Source organism: the organism of the source record quoted next, unplaced genomic scaffold, assembly GCF_019419815.1.
Source record: "Pyrus x bretschneideri cultivar Hongxiangsu unplaced genomic scaffold, Pyrus_bretschneideri_v1 Contig17, whole genome shotgun sequence".
Lineage (NCBI taxonomy): Eukaryota > Viridiplantae > Streptophyta > Magnoliopsida > Rosales > Rosaceae > Pyrus > Pyrus x bretschneideri.
The window spans coordinates 7,030,260-7,053,675 of NW_025999468.1; the positions used below are offsets into that span (position 1 = coordinate 7,030,260).

The following is a 23,416-nucleotide window of genomic DNA, read 5'->3' on the forward strand; positions in this document are numbered from 1 at the left end:
TCGTTAAAACTTCAATTTAAAGGAATTACGTGCAGAGTGCACTGCTATAGTCAACTTAGTTTCACTTACAGTCATCAAATCCAAGCCGATAGGGATGGTGTTTTTGGTTTAGTCCGTTTTGAAGTGTACTCTTGCCTTCGGTACTCCGAAAAAATGGAGGCATTAGTATTGGCAATGAGGCAATCCTTAATTTGGAAAATAAAACATCGTTTACATGGTCATCGATTTACAACCATTAACTTGACATCTACTGCTTAAAAATGCTTCCGTGTTCATGCACTTTTTGAGAAATTTGGATCAACAATGGCCGCACCGTGGGCTGTGAAAATTGGCGCCTAGTGTATAACCCGGAAAGTTGAATCAACAAACATCCACTGTAGAATTACTGTCGGCTTTGGTGCAGTCGCGCGAGAGTCCCATGAACAAGTGCAAACATAGAACGTTTACCCATAATGCAAACCCTGAAGACACGTCTTCTCTTAAGAGTCCACAGAAGTCCACGGCAAGCATCAGACAGAGTTGCCGTCTTCATCTCATGGCAAATCGTACTTCACTTGTCCAAGGTACAGACCACAAGCAGGCGCCATGGGACTAGCAGCAGTCACCATCTTTGCATTCAAGATCCTCTCAACTGTAAATTCCATTTCATTAGGACAGAACAAGGGGTTAGATCATTACAAGAGAAGGAACAAACTGCAAAGAATAAAAAATATGGAAGAATCGAAGCTGCCCACCATCAGGTATTCTTAAATCTCCGGTGCCAACGCATTTGAGTACACCAACAAGCAGTCTAACCTGCATAAATCTCGACAATCTCAGTAAACAGATTGTAACCGCTTGAATTGGAGGTAGATAGACTATAAACAGTTCTGTAGAACTCATGACACAGTGCTAATTAAAGAGGGCACAACGCATTTGCATGAGAGATTTACAACGTGAAAATTTTGAAAACTCAGAAAGGGGAAGAAAAAATTTCTAGTCATGTAAACAAAAACATTGTTAATATGTATACTGCAACTGAATCCCTGCTCATTTTCACCGAAGTTCCTAATGATATATTTGTTAAGTTATTTTATGGGGGATGGTGGTATAGTCATTAGGGACCTGAACACGGAAATACTTTTAAACTAGCAAAGTACACACTCAAAAAGAAACCAAAAACAGTGCAAACTCGAGAAACATTACCCTCTCCCTGTGAACAGAAATCAAGATCACATAAACAGCAGGTGTTAATTTAAAAAAAAAAAAAAAAAAAATTAGAAAAAGACGTTTAGGAAGAAGGAACATTTATATTTAAACAGCAAGTTAACAAAGTGTACAGTTACATAATTTTAGAGCATTAGTCTTTTGTCTTTAAAAAAAAAATATATATATATATATATATATATATAAACACACACACATATATGTGTGTGTGTGTGTGTGTGTAATTACAGAGCATCCAACACATACAGGAAATAAAAGGAAATAATATGCAAGAGGTTTAGGAAGAAGAGCTCAACCTGGTGGTACAGAAAAGAACGTGCTCGTGCGGTTACCACAAAGCAACGGTGCTTTTTTCTCACGCCAAATCCTAGTCCTCCATTGAAACTAGAGGATGTATCAGTCTCAGATTTGTTAGCGTGGGCATCAGGATCTTCCTCCACCAAATTGTTTTGTTTCCTCTCCATTATTGATGGAAAATAAGGACTTGACACTACCTCAGAAACATTAAGTTCATCCAACGTTCTGATCGGTGATTTTGCCTATAGATAACATAATTTAAAAACATTAAATTAGAAATAGAAATCCGTATCACCTAATCAAGTCTTCAATGAGTTTAACCGTGGAGTACGGACACTTAGGACTGTTTCTATTCCAGTCTTGCCTATGATAGCAGGAACCAAAAACAACTTAAACTCGCAGATAAGTTCTTGCCAACCTTTTGGTGAACTTTAACTCACAGATGCTTCGTCAATCTGAATGAAGATTAAGAAAAGGAATATCTCAAGAGACAGTGGATACCAAAGACCATAAAGAGATGGGAATATAATAGATGCTTCTTCAACGAATAAAGACACATCTCATAGTACACACTTTTTTTTTTGGGTTGAAAAGAAACAAAACCCTCATCATATAATATCAGTGTCAAAAGCAAACAAGGGGAAGAACATTAAATCCTAGCTAATTGGGAGGTGAGGAACAACCTGACAACCCGCTGCCCTAAAGGAACTAAAATCATGATGTCCAACCAAAACTTTGCATGCTTCCTGCATCAATTTGAATCAAGGTAATTGCATTAGACGGAAAATTAATGACCAGATATATTTAGAGCAAACATATTATTTGGAAAACTGCTAAGGAACCTGCATAGCACAAAGATCCAGCTCCTCAGGTACATGCCATGCGCGGTCTTTTTCAAAGGTTGACAAAGGCTCTGGTCCAAACAGAAGACGGTAGAAATACCTGAAGAAATTTAAACGAAGCCTGTGAAACAATAAATCATGTATGGTTCTAGTCACTGAATTTAATTATACATGAATCAGGCCTAACTACATTATTCTGACACAATCCAAAACAAAACTGCTATGTTAAACATTCTAACAGCAATTAGCGTACAGTAACCCAACCAATGGAAGGTTATGATCAATTCTACAGAAGTTTCATTGGTGGATACCACCGTACCATGTGAAATGATAGATAGCTGCAATCTTGTTTACATTTGCCAGACTAACTTGAATGTTCTACCATCTAGTCAAATAAGCATGGAAAAATCTTCATGCATACTGTTACTAACATATATATGAGTCCCCAGACATAAGATTGCATTTGTTTTCTCCATAATCGAGATTCATGAGTACTTACGTGCGCTCTTGGGCTTTATATCGAGCATGAAAATCAGCTGGAACACTTCGAACATCTATCACCATTACATCACCTTCATTCTTCTGATGGAACAAAAACAAAGTGTCAGGATCTCCTCATTAGAACAAAACTATAAAATATCAATTGGCTCTGGTTTTAAATCCGCAATCCACATATACAGTCAAACTAAGTCTCCAAAATGATATTCTTGTGATTCGAACAATTAAAAGAAAGCACACCTGTAAGAAATGATTCACAGCTCTTTTGACAACTGAAGGTTCATGGGGTTCTAACTGCATTTAAACACAAACAAAAGTAACTTTTATAGCAACCAGAACTGTTCAAATATGATATCTTTATAATTCTTTTACCACAAAGTACAAAGGAAATTTAAATTGGTTGAGTGTAGGTGCCTCTGTGTATGCAAGCAACAAATGTTCGTCTACCCACGCTGAATACCAACATAGGGCTATTAAAAGACAACGATTATCACCGACGCACTTTCTTTAACTAAAAGGTCCTTGAACTTCGAAGGTGGCTCAAAGGCCTAGTCTTTGATTTCAGAATATGATTTTTTTAACAGATTGATAAACATCAAATTTACTGCAACCTCATGGGAATGAAACAGCTTCCATGACAGAACAACCAAGAATGCTAATTTAACTGCACTACTTCACTTCTCTTGTCCCATATTATATGCAGTGCATCACTGTTATAACATATTATTTTTAAATGACTTACCACTTCACCAGGCTTCCTTTTGCTTATGCGCTCGACATCTACATGACAAACATTTGACAAGGCATGGACTCCTGCATCCTACAACAACAAAAAGGAATACATCCACCCCATCTCCCAGTTAATATAATGCTTGCTAGAAAATAAAGACGACAAAGTGACACTTAATACTGTCACTCTTATACTTTTTCCGAGTTACGAAATAACAAGTCAAAGAAAACTAGTGATAGTAAATTCCAAATACAACGAAGTCACAAGTAGACTTACAGTTCGACTGGAACAGAATATCGAAACCGGCTGGCCAATAAATTTACGAAATGCCTCCTACAAAATTCAAAAAAAATCAATCAACCAACCACTTGATTTGCAACAAAATGAACATTTCGAACAATTCGTTCACCGCAACTCAACGATCCCATGACGGAGGAAATGAAAGGACAATACAATTCAAAAGCAATGAAATTTTCATTGGTAAAAAAGACGTAGCATTTATCACTCAAATCTCAAATTTCACAGAAATCACCTCAAGGACTCCAACAACTGTGCGGCAATTGGACTGCTGCTGCGAGCCCGAAAAGCGAGTACCAATGTACTCGATTGCCAGTAGATACCGCTGGATTCGAGCCTGTTGGCTCATCGGTTGAGGTTGCTGTGACTCCTGATCGCCGTCGCTGAGATCGTCGGCGGTTTTGGAGACCTTTGGAGGCCTTTGGGGAGATTGGGAGCTACTGATGCTATCTAGTTCGAGTGGGTGCTTAAGATTTTCTGACATTGATTTTATCTTCGTAATTTCTTCGGCCCCAAACAGTGAATTGGGCTCTAGGGTTTTGGGATTGCAAAGTTTCGAACGTTGGGAAATCAGGGTTTAAGGGCTTTAGCTTACCGTTTGAATGCAGGGTCGTACCAAACCCGACCCGCATTGCAAAAAAATTGAAAATGCCAAAAAACAGAGTAAAAAAAATCCACTAAAGAATCCATCACCCAGATGACAGAACACCAATCATAAGAACAAAAGTTGACCGCCACCACCGATCACTCATAGTTTTGGATTGTCTACTAATAAGAAGAGATGAGCACAGAACCTAAAAGTACTTTCCGATCGTTCAAGCTGGTTGGCAGACTTTGACAACTATCTAGCACGGAGTTCCAAGGATAGGTTTGTCCAGACATAACTCCAAGCCATGCGTTGGCCGTCGATGGGAAAAAAAGTCTATGAAGAGATGTAAATGTTGTCAGGCACAACTCTCGACTAAAGTACTTTCCAACCACTCTTGGGGGAGCAATGTGCACACCACTCAATACATGTCAACCCGGAAAACCATGCAATTAGTTTTGAGCAAATATCACTTCTCTCCACGTGTCATATGGATAATGGAGAAATAGCTTATAGGTCATATCTACGTCTTCGGCCCATTAAATGATAGGGCAGTGAGAAAATTAAAAACCTAAGACCTTTGCGGCTCACTTAGGGCCTATACAAGATGGTAAAGTGTTATTCTAATCCACAACAAATGTATATCAGATCACTACAATAGACGTAACCCATATTTCTGAGTGAAACACTTAAATTCTTTTGTTCATAAAGTAGCTTTATATTCCAAGCCCAAAAAACAGTTGATCGTGCTGGTTTGTGTTGGCCGCCCAGTAGTTTTGAGCATAAACAAATTTAATACGATGCTGACCGCGCATTTGGGTTGACTCTACAATATTTTTGCATGATTTGAACCGTTCACTTTGTAAATCTTCATTTAAAGATCATCCTTACATAAATTCATCCAAATCAAAAAAGCGTTTTAGTATCTAATTGTGACATAGAAAATATACACAAGACCAATTCTTTGGAAAACAATGAAACGATCAGGTCAACAATCAATTGGCTAAATGATTTTTAATTGAAAAATGTTAGGAATACCACATTGATGCATCATCACATGTGACAAGTGATTTGTACATGCCACATCAATTAATGAGTTTATTTAAATGAATATATTAATTTTATGAATCTCCTGCCACATGTAATGATGCACTAATATGATATAATTATTAGATCTCCCAAGCATTAATCTTTTCAATTTGGCCAAACTAATTTCTTTTTCGTGTTGGTAAGGACTAAACTAATTGTTTTGGTTGGTGAAGGGGGAATATACTAGAGGGAGCCATGGGGGACAAGAGGGCTACTGCTCACATTGTCAATATTCTTTCTACATTTCTTGACCAGCTGCTCCTGGCATGAACAGGTAAAATGTATTTATTATATCCAACTTGTCGGGTTAATTACTAATTAATTAGCATGGTGCATATACAAATTGGAGTCTTGGTCTTGAGAGTATACATGCCTATATTTTTTATTTGGACTCTCGTCAAAAGTTTTTCAATTGCTCACCTCTTTTCACATTCTCTTCAAACGCAATCGCTTTTGTTTATTCAAATTATCCAAAAAATATCATGATTTCACTTATCTGTATGAAAAAATGATGGTGGGACAATTTCTCTTAATAAGTGCATATTTTTTATCTTATATAAATATTGTGTATCAAAAGTGAGAGTAAAATAGGAAAAATAAGGATATGATTGTTATTTTCTGAAAAGATACAAAAATAACTATTTTTCCCTCCTTATGTAAGTATTGTCTATTGTGGATCAAAAGTGAGGGAAAAATAGGAAAAAAATGGGCAAAAAGTTGACAATGAGGGTTCTCTTAATAATAGTACTAGCGGAGAGTAGGGGTGGGCACGGGTCGGGCCGGACTGGGGGCAACATTTTCTAATATAGGAACCGGACCCAACCCAGCCCGGTTGAAACGGGCAGATCTGGGTCGGGTCCACGGTTCCTTTGCTTTTTTTTTATTTTGTTTTTTTTTCTTTTTTGGGATACAATTCAATCGATTTGAATTTGATACAATCAAGCCAGCATTGACAATAACAATCAAATTAATGGGCATGTCAAGATCTATCAATAACTATCATAAACAAGCAATTAAACACAAACAAAACCAAAAAAAAAAAAAATCAATTGAGATTAAGGTATCCATCCATGCCCACACCCCTCCTTCGTATTCTTCTACAACTCAATAACACCGCCCAAACCACCGCCACTCAATGCTATCTCCACTCATGCCACCTTACCATTAGATCCAAACCCACCAAACCCAGTTCCAAATAGCCACCCACAATGAGATTCAACACTGCCCAACTCAGATCTGCCTCTTCTCCTGCTCAAATTCAATTTAATTCAACAGAAGTTTCAAACCCAGTTGATTCAAATTCAATTCAATAAAAGATTTGAAATTGACACATTACAAAGGTCAAGGTTCAAGAACCCAACAAAATCCCTAAATCTAGAAACCTTAATTTAATTTTCAATCCTAAATCCCTAAAACGTAATACCTTAAAACTGAAGAGGACGAATGATACGTCATGCGCTGCAGATATGGGTCTAAGTCAGATGGAGAAGACGTCGTTTCGAGTTGTTTGACTTCGTATGTCCCTTTGAGTTCGTCAGAGAGAGAGAGACTGATTTCCAAAGAGTGAGTCAGGAGAGATCGAGGCCTAATGATGATGGCAGCAGACGACAGGAGACTGGGAGTGAGCTAGAAGAGATGGAGGTCTGACAATGATGGTGGTGGGGTACGGAGCTGGGACGGTGGAAGGCTAGGAACGGGTAAGGAGGAGGTCTCGAGGTATGAGAGAAATGAAAGGAGTCGGGGATGAGAGATCGAGAAGACTAGGGATGAGGACAAGAAATGGGCCAGGCCGGGGGCCCGTTCCTTCCTATTTCAAGACCCCGCCCGCCTCGATAATTTCATATACCTGAACCGCCCCACCTCGTTTTGTGTTTAGAAATTTTGAACCCACCCTGAACTTGAATTACGCGCCCCTACCCTCGGTTCCTGTACCCGTTTGCCCAACCCTAGCAGAGAGCACACGCTTTTTGTGTATGAACAATTTCTTTTCATAAGTAATAAGTGCATATTTTTTTTATTATTACATAATTATTGTTTTGTCATTCTTATGTAAATATTGTGTATCAAAAGTGAGGGTAAAAATTAGAAAAATAAGTATATGATTGTCATTTTCTCAAAAAAAAAAAAAAAAAAAAAAAAAAAGAAGGGCAAAATAGGAAAAATAGGGATATAATTGTCATTTTATCAAAAGGTACAAAATTACTATTTTGCCCTCCTTTTGTCTACAGTGTGTTTCAAAAGTGAGGGCAAAATAAGAAAAAAAATAGGGAAAAAGATATATCTACAAAAATTTATTACAGATCTTCCAGATGCTATGCAAATTGGAGTCTTGGTCTTGGAGTACACAAATTTATTAAAGATCTTCCAGATGCTATATTGCATCACATACTTTGAGTTCGTTATATACAATAACAATGAAGTCTTTTCCTACTAAGTGGAGTCGGCTATATGAATCCTAGAACGTCTTTACGCTTGATTCTGTGTCACATCTTTCATTAGATTCAAGTATTCTAAGTCTTTTCTTAGAGTCACCAATTTGTAATGAAGAGGTCAAACAACGAATTATATTTGTTCATATATATCGAATATATATACAAGTAAAAATTTTTTACAAGCCTATGAAATAGTCTAAGTAAACAATGAAATGCTTGGTTTCATATGATTACGTTGAAAGGAATCGAATCTTTGTACAGGCAAGTTGTTCGTTATATAATAATACATTTATTTTTGCATTTTCGGTAGGGACGAGTACTGTGGCTGGTCATGATGGGAGATGTCTCTTTTGTCTAGTCATTTTCTGGTGTGAGAAAAGAGGGGTGTTTGGATATAGCAAAAATACTAATGGGTGTTTGGCTTAATGTCGTTTAAAGGGTTTCGAAATGAAACGTGGTTGACCAGTTGACCTTATCCGCTTCAGAAGTTAGTGTATAGGATCCTGAGACCCCAAGAAATATTACCCTTTTAAGAATTATTAAGCTCGTTAATTCGGTGTAGCAGCTTGAGCTAGTAGTTTGAGCTTATGGCTGCCCCCACAGTGGCGTTAGATATTGAGAACCGGACACGGGGAACCGAGAGGTTAGTCGACGAATAATTAATATGCTTCTTTCTTTTTTCATCTTTTTTTTTTTTTTTTTCAACTGAATAAGAATAGGTTTAAGATTTGATTCCTTTCAACGTAATCATAGGAAACCAAGTATTTCATTGTTTACATATTTCTGACTATTTCATAGACTTGTAAAAAAAATTTACTTGTATATATATTCGATATATATGAACAAATGTAATTTCATTTCAATTGCATTAAGCTCACTTTTGTTGGTTCCTAGTACAGTTCTACGACGGATTAATTCATTTGTGCATTCTTTTTCATCCAATTTGATGAGACTGCAATTGTTTTTGCGATAAATATATGTTTTTATTTATCTTTCTATTGTTTATGCAGCACTGCAGGTTCTCAAAATAACAGAATGGGAAGACAATTAACTAATTACATGAGAATAGATGGAGGACGTTCACGTTCATCAACCAAGACGGGAAAAGGGGCAACCGTGAAGGAAATTCTTGATCCACGGGGACGCTTCGGCGTAATATGGTCTAAGATGTTTGTGATTTCATGTGCGATTGCAGTCTCGCTCGATCCTTTCTTCTTTTACATTCCGGTCGTTGTTGAGGAGCAGAAATGCATAAGGAAGGACACGAGTTTGAGGACTGTAGCTCTCCTCTTACGTTCACTCACGGATATGACCTTCATAATACATATTTTACATGAAGTTCGTGTTACTAGTACCAACACTACTGCTGTGGCCATCTCCATCTTAGTTGACTTTCTCGCCATTCTTCCCATCCCACAGGTAAACCTAAACATTTTGGTAAGTAAAATGTTTGCCGAGAAAAACTTTATCGATTGGCTGTTTCTGCTATATGACGGTGAGTGGCTAAAACATGCAGTTTAGATGACATGTGCCCATTTAAAGACACACCGTTTTTAACTGTTTATGTCACTCTACATTAGGACGAAAACCTTTTTCTTTTTCGTTAATATTGTCATAGTTTTCTTTATAACTTTTGAACCACATTATTGCTAACTCATTGTGATGCACAAAACGGTTAAACTTTGGAACAACGTAAAGTGTCAAGTTATGACCTTCGCAAGGTTGCTTCGGTCACTAAGTGTAGGTAAATATGTAAAGAGATAGAGATAAGGAAACAAACACAAAATATACATGATTGAGATAGAGATTTGGAAACCAACACAAGATATACATGGTTCATCCCAAGTTGGGTAGAGTTCTCATTAATAATGTAAAATTTACTAACACAAAGGTTTAAGCACAATCATTAGTAGTAAGTTCTAATAATGGATTAAGTGGAATAATAGTACAGGGGAGTAATTATAGGAGAATGGTCTCCTTTTATAGTTGAGGGGAGTCGCTCACTCTCGTTCGTGGTTGATGTGGGACTTTATGAGCTTTATTCTGATGTTGACACGTAACATGTTGTGATTGGCCTCTCGGTTAGAGCAAAACTTATGTGCTTTGGCAGGGGTGCCTCAACACGAATCCTTCCATGGATCTCTGAATGTATAAAGTTCACAGGTACTCAATAATTTTGGAATTGATAAAGTATATGGGGTACAAACAAATCATATTATCCAATGTGTAACTAGATGATTTCTCTTCGATATATAACACTCTTGACTCTAATTTAAATCCTTTCAATTTGTTTAGGTGGCAATATTGTTGTTCTTTCTAGATCTGAATGGCTCTGAGTATTTTTACAAAAGGAGTAAGATTTTGAATGCGTTTCTTCTCCTTCAATATCTACCAAAGGTGTATCGGATTCACTTGACCTCGAAGAAACTTAAGCCGAAGGCTGGAAAATGGGCTAAAGGGGCATTCAATTTCTTCCTCTACATCCTTGCTAGTCATGTAAGTTTCAATTACATTAATTCTCATATATAATTCCTTTAATCTTTCTTTTTATTTTAATTTTTTTTTCTTTGCTCAAAGTTTTCTCTTAAAAATTTGTCTAATAGCATTCATCTTCATTTTGTAAGTGAAAAGTCTTAGGTTCGACTTTCATAAACAACAGCAAATTTTGGTCCACTATGTAGCTTAGTCAAACTCCAAACTCCAATATCGTTGTATCAAAAAAATAATCCTAAAAAAAAAACTTATGAACAATATATAAGAAACTTTCTAAAGAAAACCCTAGTTAACCCCATAATTATGGCAACACATGACACCAATCAGAGAAAAAAAAATAGTAGTCAGCTTGATAGTTTTAGCGGACCAAGAAACCAATAGCTAGTCTAACATGTTTTTAATTCATTTTGCCAATTTTAATGAATAAGAACCAAATTGTTATTGGTCCAAAATCACACAAAAGAGCAAAATGTGATTAATCCTTTATTTTTCAAGAACTTAGCCTTTTTGTACTTGTTTTAATTACTAACTACGTACCTTGCTGGTGTTTTAGATAACAGGAGCTTTTTGGTACTTTTATTCTATTCAACGAGAGATATCATGTTGGCATCGTGCTTGTATGCATCATCCTACGACTCCAGCATGCATGTCTACATATTTATGCGATGGCACCACTCCTACAACTTCAAGAAATATATCCTTCCTTGGTGAAAAGTGCCCTACCAATCCAACAAATGCAACCCTATTTGATTTTGGAATGTTTAGTAGTGCCCTCGAGTCTGGTACCACGCAGTCAATGAACATTCCACCAAGGATCTTTTACTCTTTTTGGTGGGCTCTCCGAAATTTAAGGTTCGTAGATTTACTTACAACATAAATATTTTCTTTTTCATCAAGTAATTAATAGAAGCCTGAGTATACATTTTTGAATTTGATATTAAAGGTGGGTGATAAATCGATGTGTTTTTTATGTTTCAATCTCAACTTTTATTATTAAATACAAAGTGAAAGACTATGAATTTTTTATGCTTGGTGACTGAGAGAACGGGATTTATACTCATTATATACGTAAGCAATATTTATAATAAGCTTTTGACATTAGTATTTCAAACATTGCTTATGAAATTTTGCAGTTCTTTTGGTCAGAATCTTCAAACAAGTACTTATGTGTGGGAAAACGGACTTGCAATTCTTATTTGTGTCATGGGTTTGCTACTGTTTCTATACCTTATTGGGAATGTGCAGGTTGGTAACAAATTAATCCGTCCAACGTTTGTTTTTCGTATCTTTTTCTTATTGGTATTAGTTACTTATTGTAGGGTTTTAGGAACACCGTAATAGGGTTTTATGACATTTTTCAAGTTAAAAGACGTGTTTACTATAATGGTGTTATTAGAAAAAAAGGTAATTAATTTCAAGTTATAACACGGGCAGGTTCCAACTCTCATACTTGAGACTTCTCAGTTTCACTAGCATATGTGTTATTAATCTGCTCATATTAAAATACATCTTCTTTTTATTTATGCGTTATGCCTAAAATGACAAAAAGATATTATATCGTACATCTATATTATAACAACTAACAAGTGGACTAAGTAACACCACTTGATTGTATTAGGGTCACACTGAACAACCGGTGTTCAATGTTTAATTGAATGAGTACATGATCTTTCATTCAATAATATAGACTAGTGATATTCTTTTTAAGTGTAAGTAGAAAGTTTTAAGTTTGACTTTTATCGTTAACGTGTTCGAACCAAATTATCATGAAAGACCTATTGTGTTGCTTAGTCCAAATTCCGACCCCTTAATATGAATATATCGTTACCATATAATTATATCATTATATTTAGAAGGAAAAAAAACCCATGGTTATTGTCTAACCATTGCCAAACTACTCATATGAACTTTATTAATTTTGTGTTGTTTGCCCTTCAACATAAAACTCAATTTCATTAAGAGCTCATTTGGAAGTGCATTTTAAATAATTGAAAGCGTTTTTAGAAAGAAAAAAAAAATGTTTTTGGGTTTCAAAGCCACCAGAAGTGCTTCCTGCAAAGCACCAGTTATGTGTTTCTTGTATGAGCAATTCAAGTGCTTTTCCAAAATTGACTCCAAAAACATTTTCATCAAAAACACTTTTAGCCATTTTGAAAGCACTTCTAAACCAGCCCTAAATCCCATTAATGCATGCATGCATATTCCCTAATAGTCCAACATTTTATGAATAACAAAAGAACGTGTTTTCGTGTAAGAATTGCAGACATTCATTCAGTTGGCAACTATGAAATCAGAGGAAAAAAGACTAGATTCAGTGTTATCTATGAAGATGCAAAGGAAAGGGGTAGATATACATATGTGGATGGACAAAAATGGTATCCGTGATAAGCATATGAAGACAGGAATCATGAAAAACATAGAACAAATATTGAAAGGAAACGAAGATGTTGATATGGAGCACTTATTCTCTATGCTACACTGGCGTGTCAGAAAATCCATAAAGCACCATCTCTGCATGGATACGATCAAGAAAGTAAGTTGCTTTTGTTTAGATAAGAAATTGAAGATTTATTTTACTGGAAAACTTAATAGATGATCAAATCCAATTTCTAAAATGATATAAGTTATCAATATTTCGTTAATATCTGATTGGTATTTCATCAATCTTTAATCGGTATTTCGGTGATTTTTTATTTTGATCTATTCAGTAATTGTCATTTCTTATCTAATGATTTTAGTAAAATTTGTTTCTTTTTCAGTGTTTAATAGCTTATTCTGAAGAATCTAAGAAATTTTTCATTGAACAATTCGATGATTATTTAGTCTAAACTCTTCTTCTTAATTATCAAAAGAATCAAATAAAGAGGGAAATCAGCAAAAATCATTGAAAAACAAATAACAATTGCTAAGGTGATCAAAATCAATTATCTATGATATATTGAATATTTATCAAGGAAATAATGGTCTCCATGTTTTTTATGAGCCTCCTGCTTTTGTGGATAGGTTGATTTTTTAGGATGATGGGGTTTCCCTAGACCCATTTTGTTAATAGTTAGTTGTTTTTCTAAGGGTCTTTTGACACACAGTTTTACCAAAAGAAATAATGATTAGATCAGATATCCATGATGAGAATTTGATCATTTAAGAAATTCAATTGTAATTTGGAAATGATCGAAGAAAAAAAAGCGTTTAATATTGATGCTCCTATTGAATTCATTCCTCTTTTAAGTTTTCTTAAACCTATGCATGATATGAATTGAATCTTAATCTTGATTAGGTTCCTTTGCTTCATAATTTGGATGAACAAGTATTGCAAGCAGTATGTGGGAACCTTAAGCAAGTAAGGTATGCCGAGGATAGTTTTATTGTCCGAGAAGGGGAGCCACTTGATAAGATGTTATTCATCACACAAGGCATTGCATGGATCTACGCATCGTCGTCTAGCAACACTGGAGGCAATGGATGTCTTCAGAAAACCGACTTCTATGGCGAACAACTTCTAAGTTGGGCACTAAAATCTTCCTCGTTTTCTGATATTCCCATCTCGACCAGAACTGTTAAGTCCCACACCAAAGTTGAAGCCTTCGCTCTCATGGCCGTCGACGTGAAGTGTGTAGTCTCTAGACTCTGGTGGCATTTCAGCAAGGAGATGTCCAACTCGGAGGATCCTAGGCCGGAGCAGTGGGAGCTCTTAGCAGCTTCGTCCATACAAGCAACTTGGCGCCGCCGTCACAGAAGACTATAAACCGTTGCCAATTTACCGAGGCCCTGAGGATCGTAGCTAGTATCAAAAAGTTGGAAGACTAGGGATTAATTGTAATTAATTGCAACATGATTATAATAATGAATGGTTTTGGAAAAAAAAATCACATCAGAGCGTGCCTAACTCGTATGATCCACACTAATTCAAAAATAAAAAAACTAGGCAAGCCAACAAAATCCGAATGCAAATAAGCAAGAACCACTGACGGAGAGCCACAACCAAAGATGAAGAAGATAAATTGATGTCAGTGAAATAATCCGCAGCCATAACCCCTTCCCGGTAAATGTCAAAACAATCTAAATTCATCATCCGAATGAGAGTCAAACTAGTAAACCATTGTGTATGGAGAGACCTAGGAGGAACAAACTCAAACAAGATGATGTAGAACGGATGGCAGAGTGGATTGAAGGGTAGCGCGGAAGACGCAAAACTGGCAGCAAGGCTGCTGGTATGTAGGTCTGGTTGTCGGAAATAGGGCTTCTAATTTGTCTTTTGAAGAAAATGACGCAAGGATCAAAACACATCGGCTTCGCTCGTGACATAAGGGCAATTTTTGCCAAAAACCATCGTACCATACCAAAGCAACGTTTTGGGTTTTGGGAATACTACTTTGGAAATTTGTTAATGGTTTAATTCCTTTTCTATTTGAACATTAAGTCCTATTAGGGTCTGGTTTTGCGTTTTGAATGTATAAATACACCTTGTTGGTGTCAGGATTGATACCAGGGCGGAGACCAAAGCACCGAACCAATGATGGTTCGGCGCCGTTTGCTGCCCACCATTTAACCATTACCAGAAATCCAGTAAATCCAATTCCTTCCTTCCCACGTAGACCACAACCATTTCAAAGAACGATTTTGGCATTCTCATGGTTTCACAAAATTGAGACTAGAAGTTAGGTGAATTTTTGGTAATGCAACAGCGTAACCACACGAGCACACGACAGAGCACGATGGGAGTGTAAAAACCCGAGCACGAGACAAAGCACGATTGGGGCAATCTTAAATAAATCGAGTCGGCCTATGCTGCTTCCAAAAGTATAAGCAAGGAACAACACAAACTGTGTATTGAAAAAAAATCAATCTTTCATGATAGAGCGAAAAGAAAAACATCGATTTCTAGGACAATTTGCTCACAAGAAATTCGACTTAAGACTCAACAGCAAAATAAGCCAAGCACAAAAACTAAACTCACAAACCAGCTTAGATAGAAAAATTGAAAACAAAAATATAGCTCAAAAAAAACATCCTAAGAATCAAAACCTTCCAGACCTAAGGCGATGTGAGAGAACCCATTCACGTCACTGGCAGGCGTTGAGGGACATATTTTTCGTGAGCGAGATGAGAGAACCCATCCTCATCCCACCAGACTCGACATCAATGTTTCTCCCTCCAGCATTCATATGCTTCTGCAAAAGGAGGTTAATGGAAAAGGAAATTCAAACTTTAATTAGCCGCAACTTTTCGTTCATTAAAGTTGAGGGAAGTCGTATCTTAAAGTACAATATGTAAACACTATACAGAAGAAAAAAGTAGTTTGCAAAAACCAACACAGCTCTTAAACTCAATAAAATAGATATGGTACTATAATAGGCATTAATCAAAGAAAATAAAACTTACAGTGATATCACCATTATCGTAATTTTCCATCTTCAAAGTTGCGGGTTTATTGCTCCTTTTGGCTTGCAGAGACTTCTCCCGATTTTCATAGAACGTAAAGTCATCTAGCAAAGATGTTTTAGCTGTGTAACTTTTAAAAATGTTCAGCATTTCCAAACCTTGCTTGTGTCCAATCTGAACATTATAATACATGTGAAAAAGAGTCTTAATTACAATCATGTCATAACAATGAAACAGAGAACATACAATAGAGCAAACAAGGAAAATGAAGCTATAATGTGTCACAAAAAAATGCAGCTGCCAATGAGATCAAAAATAAAAATAATACCTCCTGAGTGTCCCGGGTAAAAGTTACTGGTCTGTTGTCATTGTTTTCCAGGATAATGTGCCGCAACTGAGGGTTCGGTATGTCCTTTATTACATGCCACTTTACTGGAAAGAATCCACTCCACTTGTCAACTTGCCAGAAATCCATATCTTTATTAAAATCTACCCGTCCAATCATCTCAGCTACACCAACAAACTGTCCGCTTCCGTTTACCTGAGAACAATAATAAAAGTTTATTCTCAGTGCATGACCGGGCATACTACATAATGAAACGCTATAACCCAAAAATCAAGAGAAATTGCATATACCAAACTCACCGAGAAGAAGAGAAAGATGGGGCACTGAGTGTTCGTCTCCCTCAATTTCAACTCTGCATCATGAAATGCTGCATCTAATTTCTTATTGCCATTGGGAGTGCTGGCCCAAACATCATATTTAATGGACTTATGGACATCATCTTCACTGTAAGACTTGATGACATAAAACTTCGCTTTTTCATGATCTGTCTGAAAATCTGGTAAGTTATATTTATCCCTACGAACAGTGATTCCTAGTTCTTCCTTCTCAATTGGTGAGTCTAATGGAGAACTCTTGTTGCGGGACCTTGGACCACGTGTCAACTCAGCTGAAGATTCAAAATCTTCATTCCTGTTATATTTTTCCCTTGACTTGAATCTATCATTTCCATTCAGAATTCTACCATTTGATTGGTAGTATGTTTGACCAGTAGGAGGAAACAAACCATATTTCTGGTTAGTAAATGATGAGAATCTTCCTGCTGGTGGGTAGCCCTTCAAAAGACCCGCTGAAAAATCATTGCCCAGATGAGGAACCTATAGAATAAAATTTATACTAACAATTAGATGGTTCTTGTTATATATCAGCAAATAAATATGGAAAGTTATCATGCAATGCAACACATAACATCCATTTAATGGCTCAAGCAAATGCCGGAATCTTTCCTAACACTTAGAAATTCCTGAACCAAAGTTGCAGAAATTCTTTTCCGAACCTTGTTTAATGACTTGCCAGGTTGTGTTAGAGGGAGAGGCTTGGAAAACTTGCTTGCAAGAGGGCCACTGGCTTTAGTCGATGTAAAACCATTTGACCTAGATAAAGCAGTTGACCCAGGTCCAGCCTTAACATTTCCAGAACCAGCATTTGCTGCAGTCGAGACGTCTCCACCAAATGTTGAGTCCCAAGAATAACTAGGCGCAGCTTCTGATCCGTATGAAATAGGTGGTTGCACATATCCTGAGGAAGGATAGTACTGCTGTTGGCCAACACCTTGCCCGTCCATTCCCATTAGAGTTCCTGGGGCATATGGGTTATAGCTGGGAAGGTAATACAACATTGAACCACTGTCTGACTGAGCACCCTGGATCATCATCAAGGAAAAGAATAAAATTACTGCATGCTCAATTAGAAGTGGTCACATTGATGAATAAATTTAAGCATCCAAGGCCTGATTGAAACAGCCATACTGTATGTGAACTATTAGCGTGCATATAAGCATGATCATCCATCTGCGTAAACGATCCAGTATATCCTGCACCCACAAGAAATTCGAAATTTGAGTACCAAAATGGATCTAAGTTGAAGAAATAACAGGTACTTTGACTAAAGCACAATTTAGACAAACCAGACTATATTAAACACTCTTCTGAATGTGTTCCCGTTTTTTATTCCACGATTTGATAACAGGGTTTCATGTTTTGATGAAATATACAGCTTCACTTCTTCAACAACAAAAACTTTATTGTGGATTTCATGTTTGAACCATATACTCATGCTAATTGCCTAGTTGCAACCATTACAAATAACAAAACATCCAAAACAAACATTTAGGAATCAAGCTCACTTAAAGAATAGACATTTACCACTCTTCCTACGTATTTGTTTATTTTAGTGACAATAGACAGATGGATTGCAGAACACGTAAGTTTTAGTACAGCAGCAAAGGTTTCCTTAAAAAACAAATTGTATTCTTCAATGGTAATCGCCACTGAAAAATAATCAGAATGCAATAAAATTATACGTACAAAAGATGATAACAACAAAGATCTTACGCTGCTTACATGCATAAAGAAGAAATTATTTCTTCCCAAGTAAGAAGTTACAATTGAAATATAATTAGAACCTCAAGTTAAGCATTCTATAGAAGTTAAATGATCAAAACTAATACAATTCGCCACTAAAAACTCCACTAAATTCACGGCTTTAGTAGAACTCTATTACACTAATAAATTCAGATCAATTACAAAGAACCATTTTGACATCTAACCTGGGTAATAATAATTGTAACAGCTAGTAGGTGGATAGTAAACACCATGCTCTCCAACTGAGACTTGATCGGTCTCACCTTTGATGCTAGAGGTGGCATCCAATAAAGCAGACATGGACTTTGAATCAGATGGTATTCCGTCTTTCCCAGAAACCTGGAAGAGAGATACATAGAGAAGAACAGAACTATGAATATTATAGTCAAGACCGAACCTCAACACATTACCTAAAACTCACTCATGACCAAATAAATAAGCAAACAAACAAATAAAATGTAGAAAACAAAAGTACTTTTTTGAATGAGATAAAGCAATCCAATAAAAAGCTTAATAGAACACTTTGAGAAGATGGACAGCCAACAAAAATTGTTCAGAAAATTCACATGAGGCATACCAGAGATGCACCAAAGAATCATGAGGAAACAACCTGACTAGTAAAAAAATGGGTATCGCATACAGTTGAAGTTTTCCAATACCAACATGGGACTAATTTTTCAATTATTTTTATGTACATGTACAGTCCAATCAGTTGGATCATCCAACAAGGGATCAAGCAACAAAGCAGGTCGGTTGTACTCTGACCCAGACCAGAAGGTAAGAAAATCCAAATCAAAAGAACAAAGCTATTTGGGTTATTTCGGGTCTTCTACTATGAATGATTAAGAATTCTAGTTGCAGCTAATCTCATTTAAGCCAACAATACATCAAACTATTAGAACCAAACCTTTCCCACTCAAATTATGCACTTCTCTATACAACAGAGAATGTTTTAGTGTTTTCAGCACCAAACATATAATCATAACAACCGGCAAATTCAAACTTTAAGGATACAATTAAAAACACACATGCTACATTGGTATTGGAATACAAAATCCAATCAAGACATTTCTTGTTTGGCTTTTTTTTTTGTTTGGGGGGGGTGGGTTGAAGTAGGGACAAAAAGAGAAATCGTTAAAAATTGAAACATCACGAAAAGAAAGGTTTTACATACCACTTCTTGATCACTCAATCCAGTAACAGGATCTGCCTTCACTACAGTGGATACAGGCTCTCCTGGAAACAGATAGTCAAGAAAAACATAAGATCTTTGCCCATGCAATTATTAAAAAAAAAGATAAATCTATTAATCCAAAAGAAAATTTTCAATTAGGTAGGCAAAAATTGAAATCAACCCGTCAATCATATGAATAGAACTTCAAGAAAATCATCACAGACTTGCAAAGACAAGCTCAGGAAGAGGAAAAAACACGGGACTAAACAGAAAATAATTTCATAACAGCTATGCGAAACAAATACAACAACAGTGTCAAAATATATAATTTCACTCCAATACAAACAGTTCATGAAATTTTCTTCCATGACAGCACATACCAATGGCTTTTCGAAAATAATTTGCTCCCAACACTTAATTGATAATTTAAAACAAACCCAGAAATTCTTTAAACCTATAAAACCCTGCAAATATGATTGTCTACTCAAACTTCAACCAAATTCCACTAAAGGCTAAGAGTTGGTCAATAATTACCTTTATCAATTTTCTTTTCGCCCGCCATTACCAATCTTTAAAACCCAACTCAGCCTAAAACCGAACAACAAAGACGAACAAACAAAGAGAAGGAAAAAAGAATTAGGGTTAGTAAAGAGTAACACCACTACTATCTTGCTAGGGTTTATCAGCCTTAGTTGTGTGTGACCCCAACTGAATAAACTCTCCAATTAAATTAATTAATTAATTCTAATTAAAAATTCACTATGAAATTAACCCATTTCTTTTCTTATTTTAACAAAATTTTACCAGTACACTAGGGATTATAAATAAGAGGGGGCAATGTATGCGACAGGCGCACATTAGCAAAGCCATGAAATTAGGTGCGCCTAAAAAAAGATTCGATTTTGGCATTAGATACCCTTTTCCCTTCTGATATGGACATGTGGGTCGTCTTCGTCTTCCTTTTTTTCTTTGGAAAAAAAAAAAAAAAAAAAAAAAAAAAACTCAGCGGAAAAATACGAGGACAAATAAATAAGAATTTTCAAAAGAAAATATCTCAGGATAAAATATTTTCAAGGATATTTCCTTTTTTCCCAATAAAATCTCTCTGGTTTCAACGCAGAAAAATCCAAACAAACAAAATCCAAACTAGGAACAAACAATAATTCCCGCACAAAAAAAAAAAAAAAATCAAGGGGGGTTCGTAGTGGAATTTCATGTAAAACGCAAGAACTGAAAAATTAAAAGTTAAAATTTTAATTTAATTTTCACACAAAAACAAGCCGCTTCCACCAATCAAAACAGCGAACGAAGCGAAAATTTGATTTAAATAAACAAAAAAGGATAAAGCTGAGAAGAGAAACGAACCTAAGAAACGCGGATCGAAACGAGTGAGGCCGATCAGGCAGAACCGCTTCTGCTATTGGAATTCTAGAGAGAGAGAGAGAGAGACTGAGGAGAGAGACGGAATTAGTGAGACGAGTGTGTGAGTCGACTGCAGAAGGAGTGGGAGGGGAACCGGCACTGACGTACTGTGTGGTGTAAGCCCTTAAGAAACAAAGGAAGGATCGGAGGGTCAGGATTAGTTCCTAGTTTTCTGAAGAAGGTTTTGGGGCCGTTGGATTAGTGAGGTCAGAGTAGCGGGTGTCGACGTTTTGGGAATTGGGCTTTCTCATTAATTTCCCGTTTGTTGTTTGTTTGGAGGGATTTAAAATTTGTTATTTCGGGTCGGTTTTATGAATATTTTGCTCGTTCTACTCCGCTCCATTTTTAGCAATATAGTTTGAGGACATGACCCTTCACCAAATCATCCTGGCCAAAGGCCGAGAGCAAGAGTTAGAATTCTCTTCCTTCCTCTTTTCATTTCCTTTTATCTCCTTCTTTTACATTCTTTATTTTCTCTTTCTCTTTATATTAAAAATTAATATAAAATATTAACGTGGTTTAACTGTGACCGTTCAAATAGAAGGAAAGGGAATGAAAGGGAAAAGGGAGTAAACATCTTGCCAGCGGCTACTTTGGCAACTACAATGAAGAAAGCGACGGAGTGGTCAATTTGATCAATGCACCGTTGCACAAAAATTACAAATCTGCAACAAGAAGTATATTACAATTGGATTGGTCACCATAAGTGGCATGCTACATTGAGAAAGAGCCACATGATCCAACTATTTGAAAGGGAGTGAAGTTAAGAGGGTATGTGAAATACCCTTGCTTTGGCTAAAGCCACAACACACTAGGCCTCAAGGGAATTTCAGCGCTCCAGTTGGGGGGTAGGTAGCGAAGGTTGTGGGGGGGATGGATTGTGAGTATGAGATAGAGGGATGGGATGAGGGAAGGTGGTTGTTTGGGTTTGAAAAAGATTGGCATGAAAGTAGGGAGAGTGGAAATGTAAGGAAATGAAGACAATACAAAAACGATGATAAATATCGAAAAAGTATGCCATTAACTCTCAAAACGACAACGAAAAACGACGTTTGTAGATGGAGCACAAGAAGGTGGGAGGTTTAGAAATAATGAGGCATTTATTATAAAACCAATTGGCAATATAAGGAGTAGCCCAACCTCTTATAAGCCTATGCAACGTTTCTCCTCCCATCATCAATGTAGGACTTATTCTCAGCACGCCACTTCACTTGTCCGAATTTTCGAGCCTAACACATGGATAACATAATAAGATGATGTGGAGAGTGTATGACCATTTGGCTTCACAAGTGGAACAACTTGCTTTGATACCATGAAGAAAGTTGGGGTTCCACCATAAAACTAATTAGCAATATGAGTAGTCCAACTTCTTATAAGCTCATGCAAGATCTCTCCTCCCATCATTGTGGGACTCGTTCTCAACACTTTTATCTTTATTTCCTGTGTTTATTATGCATATTTCATATATGTCTCCTATTTAATTGATGAACATATATTCCTTCACTTAACCGTCAAATATAAGGGTGTCACTTAGTACTACAGCGTAGTGGTAATCCTCTTCATTTGTTAGTGAGATGTCTCATGTTCGAATCTCGTGAATCACAAGTTCGAATCTCGTGAATCACAAGTTCGAAAGCAATTTATTCTCTCACCCCCTTAGTGTAATTATATCTTTGTATCATCCTCACATAACAAGGCTAGCTTTAATAAAATTGAGATGACATTTGTTGATGCACAAAATCAACGAAGACTTCGGAACAACGTAAAGTGTCAAGTTTGTGACCCTCGCTCAGTTGTTTCGGTCACCTAGTGATGATAATATGTAAAGAGATAGAGATATGGAAGCAAACACAAGATGTACGTGGTTCACCCTAAGTCTGGCTATGTCCACAGAGTACAGGAGTTCTCATTGATAGTGAAGGGTTTACACAATTACATAAGGTTAAGCATAATCATCATGAGTGGGTTCTAATGACTAGTTTAAGTACAATAATGACATTCCTCCTTAATTGCAAGAGAATGGTCTTCTTTTAAAGTTGAGGAGAGTATCCAGCTTTCGTTCGCAATTGATATGGGACTCTAAGAGTTTTATTCTGATGTTGACACGTGTTGTGATGTGATTGGCCTCCTGGGTGGAGGGAAACTTTAGTGCTTCGGTAGGGATGCCTCAGCATGAATCCCTTAGTGGGTCCTTGAAGGTATGAAGTTGACCGGTGCTTGGTAGTTTCGTGATTGGTCAAGTATGGTAAAAACAACATTGATAATCCAAAAAAAGTCTGTGTGCATTATTCGTAAGTGTATTTGAATTTCTAAATTTAGAGAGTTTGAAGTGTACAATGACTTTTTTCAAGTACTAAAAACAACACGCAATAAAATTAGAGTAATGGTACAGAGACTAAATTTGTAGATTAAATTAGTAAACTAAATGAGGTGTCACCAATAAAAAATGAGCACGTTTTTCAGCAATTAAGTAATAATCTAATCACTAACTTTCATGTCATTTAGTTTACAAATTGAATCTCCCTAGCATTACTCGTAAAT

At 36.5% G+C, this 23,416-nt stretch overlaps 3 protein-coding genes across 8 annotated transcripts; 1 reads left to right on the top strand and 2 right to left on the bottom strand.

Annotated features, from left to right (window-relative positions):
• Positions 1 to 166: 166 nt before the first annotated feature.
• Positions 167 to 4,740, bottom strand: LOC103946351 (tRNA pseudouridine synthase A). Its single transcript, XM_009357021.3, has 10 exons — positions 4,106 to 4,740; positions 3,850 to 3,906; positions 3,586 to 3,663; positions 3,084 to 3,137; positions 2,845 to 2,927; positions 2,346 to 2,445; positions 2,187 to 2,249; positions 1,503 to 1,745; positions 735 to 795; positions 167 to 631 (listed from the first exon to the last, which is right to left on the bottom strand). Exons 1-10 carry the CDS (start codon positions 4,352 to 4,354, stop codon positions 534 to 536), a joined length of 1,086 nt encoding a protein of 361 aa, XP_009355296.2. The 5' UTR covers positions 4,355 to 4,740; the 3' UTR covers positions 167 to 533.
• A 3,653-nt stretch (positions 4,741 to 8,393) lies between these two features.
• LOC103946353 (cyclic nucleotide-gated ion channel 1) lies at positions 8,394 to 14,338 on the top strand. 2 transcript variants are annotated; one of them, XM_048581688.1, is made up of 7 exons: positions 8,394 to 8,620; positions 8,988 to 9,396; positions 10,375 to 10,473; positions 11,024 to 11,322; positions 11,604 to 11,715; positions 12,734 to 13,003; positions 13,748 to 14,338. In XM_048581688.1, exons 1-7 carry the CDS (start codon positions 8,565 to 8,567, stop codon positions 14,213 to 14,215), a joined length of 1,713 nt encoding a protein of 570 aa, XP_048437645.1. In that variant the 5' UTR covers positions 8,394 to 8,564; the 3' UTR covers positions 14,216 to 14,338. The 2 variants fall into 2 exon arrangements, with proteins under 2 accessions (XP_048437645.1, XP_009355304.2); XM_009357029.3 differs by having other exon boundaries at positions 8,395 to 8,620; positions 10,273 to 10,473.
• A 935-nt stretch (positions 14,339 to 15,273) lies between these two features.
• LOC103946352 (YTH domain-containing protein ECT4) lies at positions 15,274 to 21,083 on the bottom strand. Of its 5 annotated transcripts, XM_048581689.1 has the most exons (11): positions 20,819 to 21,082; positions 20,378 to 20,419; positions 19,988 to 20,041; positions 19,454 to 19,515; positions 18,465 to 18,618; positions 17,665 to 17,729; positions 17,193 to 17,558; positions 16,498 to 17,013; positions 16,181 to 16,393; positions 15,853 to 16,026; positions 15,274 to 15,641 (listed from the first exon to the last, which is right to left on the bottom strand). In XM_048581689.1, the coding sequence occupies exons 3-11, from the start codon at positions 20,013 to 20,015 to the stop codon at positions 15,534 to 15,536; spliced, it is 1,686 nt and encodes a 561-aa protein (XP_048437646.1). In that variant the 5' UTR covers positions 20,016 to 20,041; positions 20,378 to 20,419; positions 20,819 to 21,082; the 3' UTR covers positions 15,274 to 15,533. The 5 variants fall into 5 exon arrangements, with proteins under 5 accessions (XP_048437646.1, XP_009355301.2, XP_048437647.1 ...); XM_009357026.3 differs by lacking the exon at positions 20,378 to 20,419 and having other exon boundaries at positions 18,543 to 18,618; positions 20,819 to 21,083; XM_048581690.1 differs by lacking the exon at positions 19,988 to 20,041 and having other exon boundaries at positions 20,819 to 21,083.
• Positions 21,084 to 23,416: the final 2,333 nt, after the last annotated feature.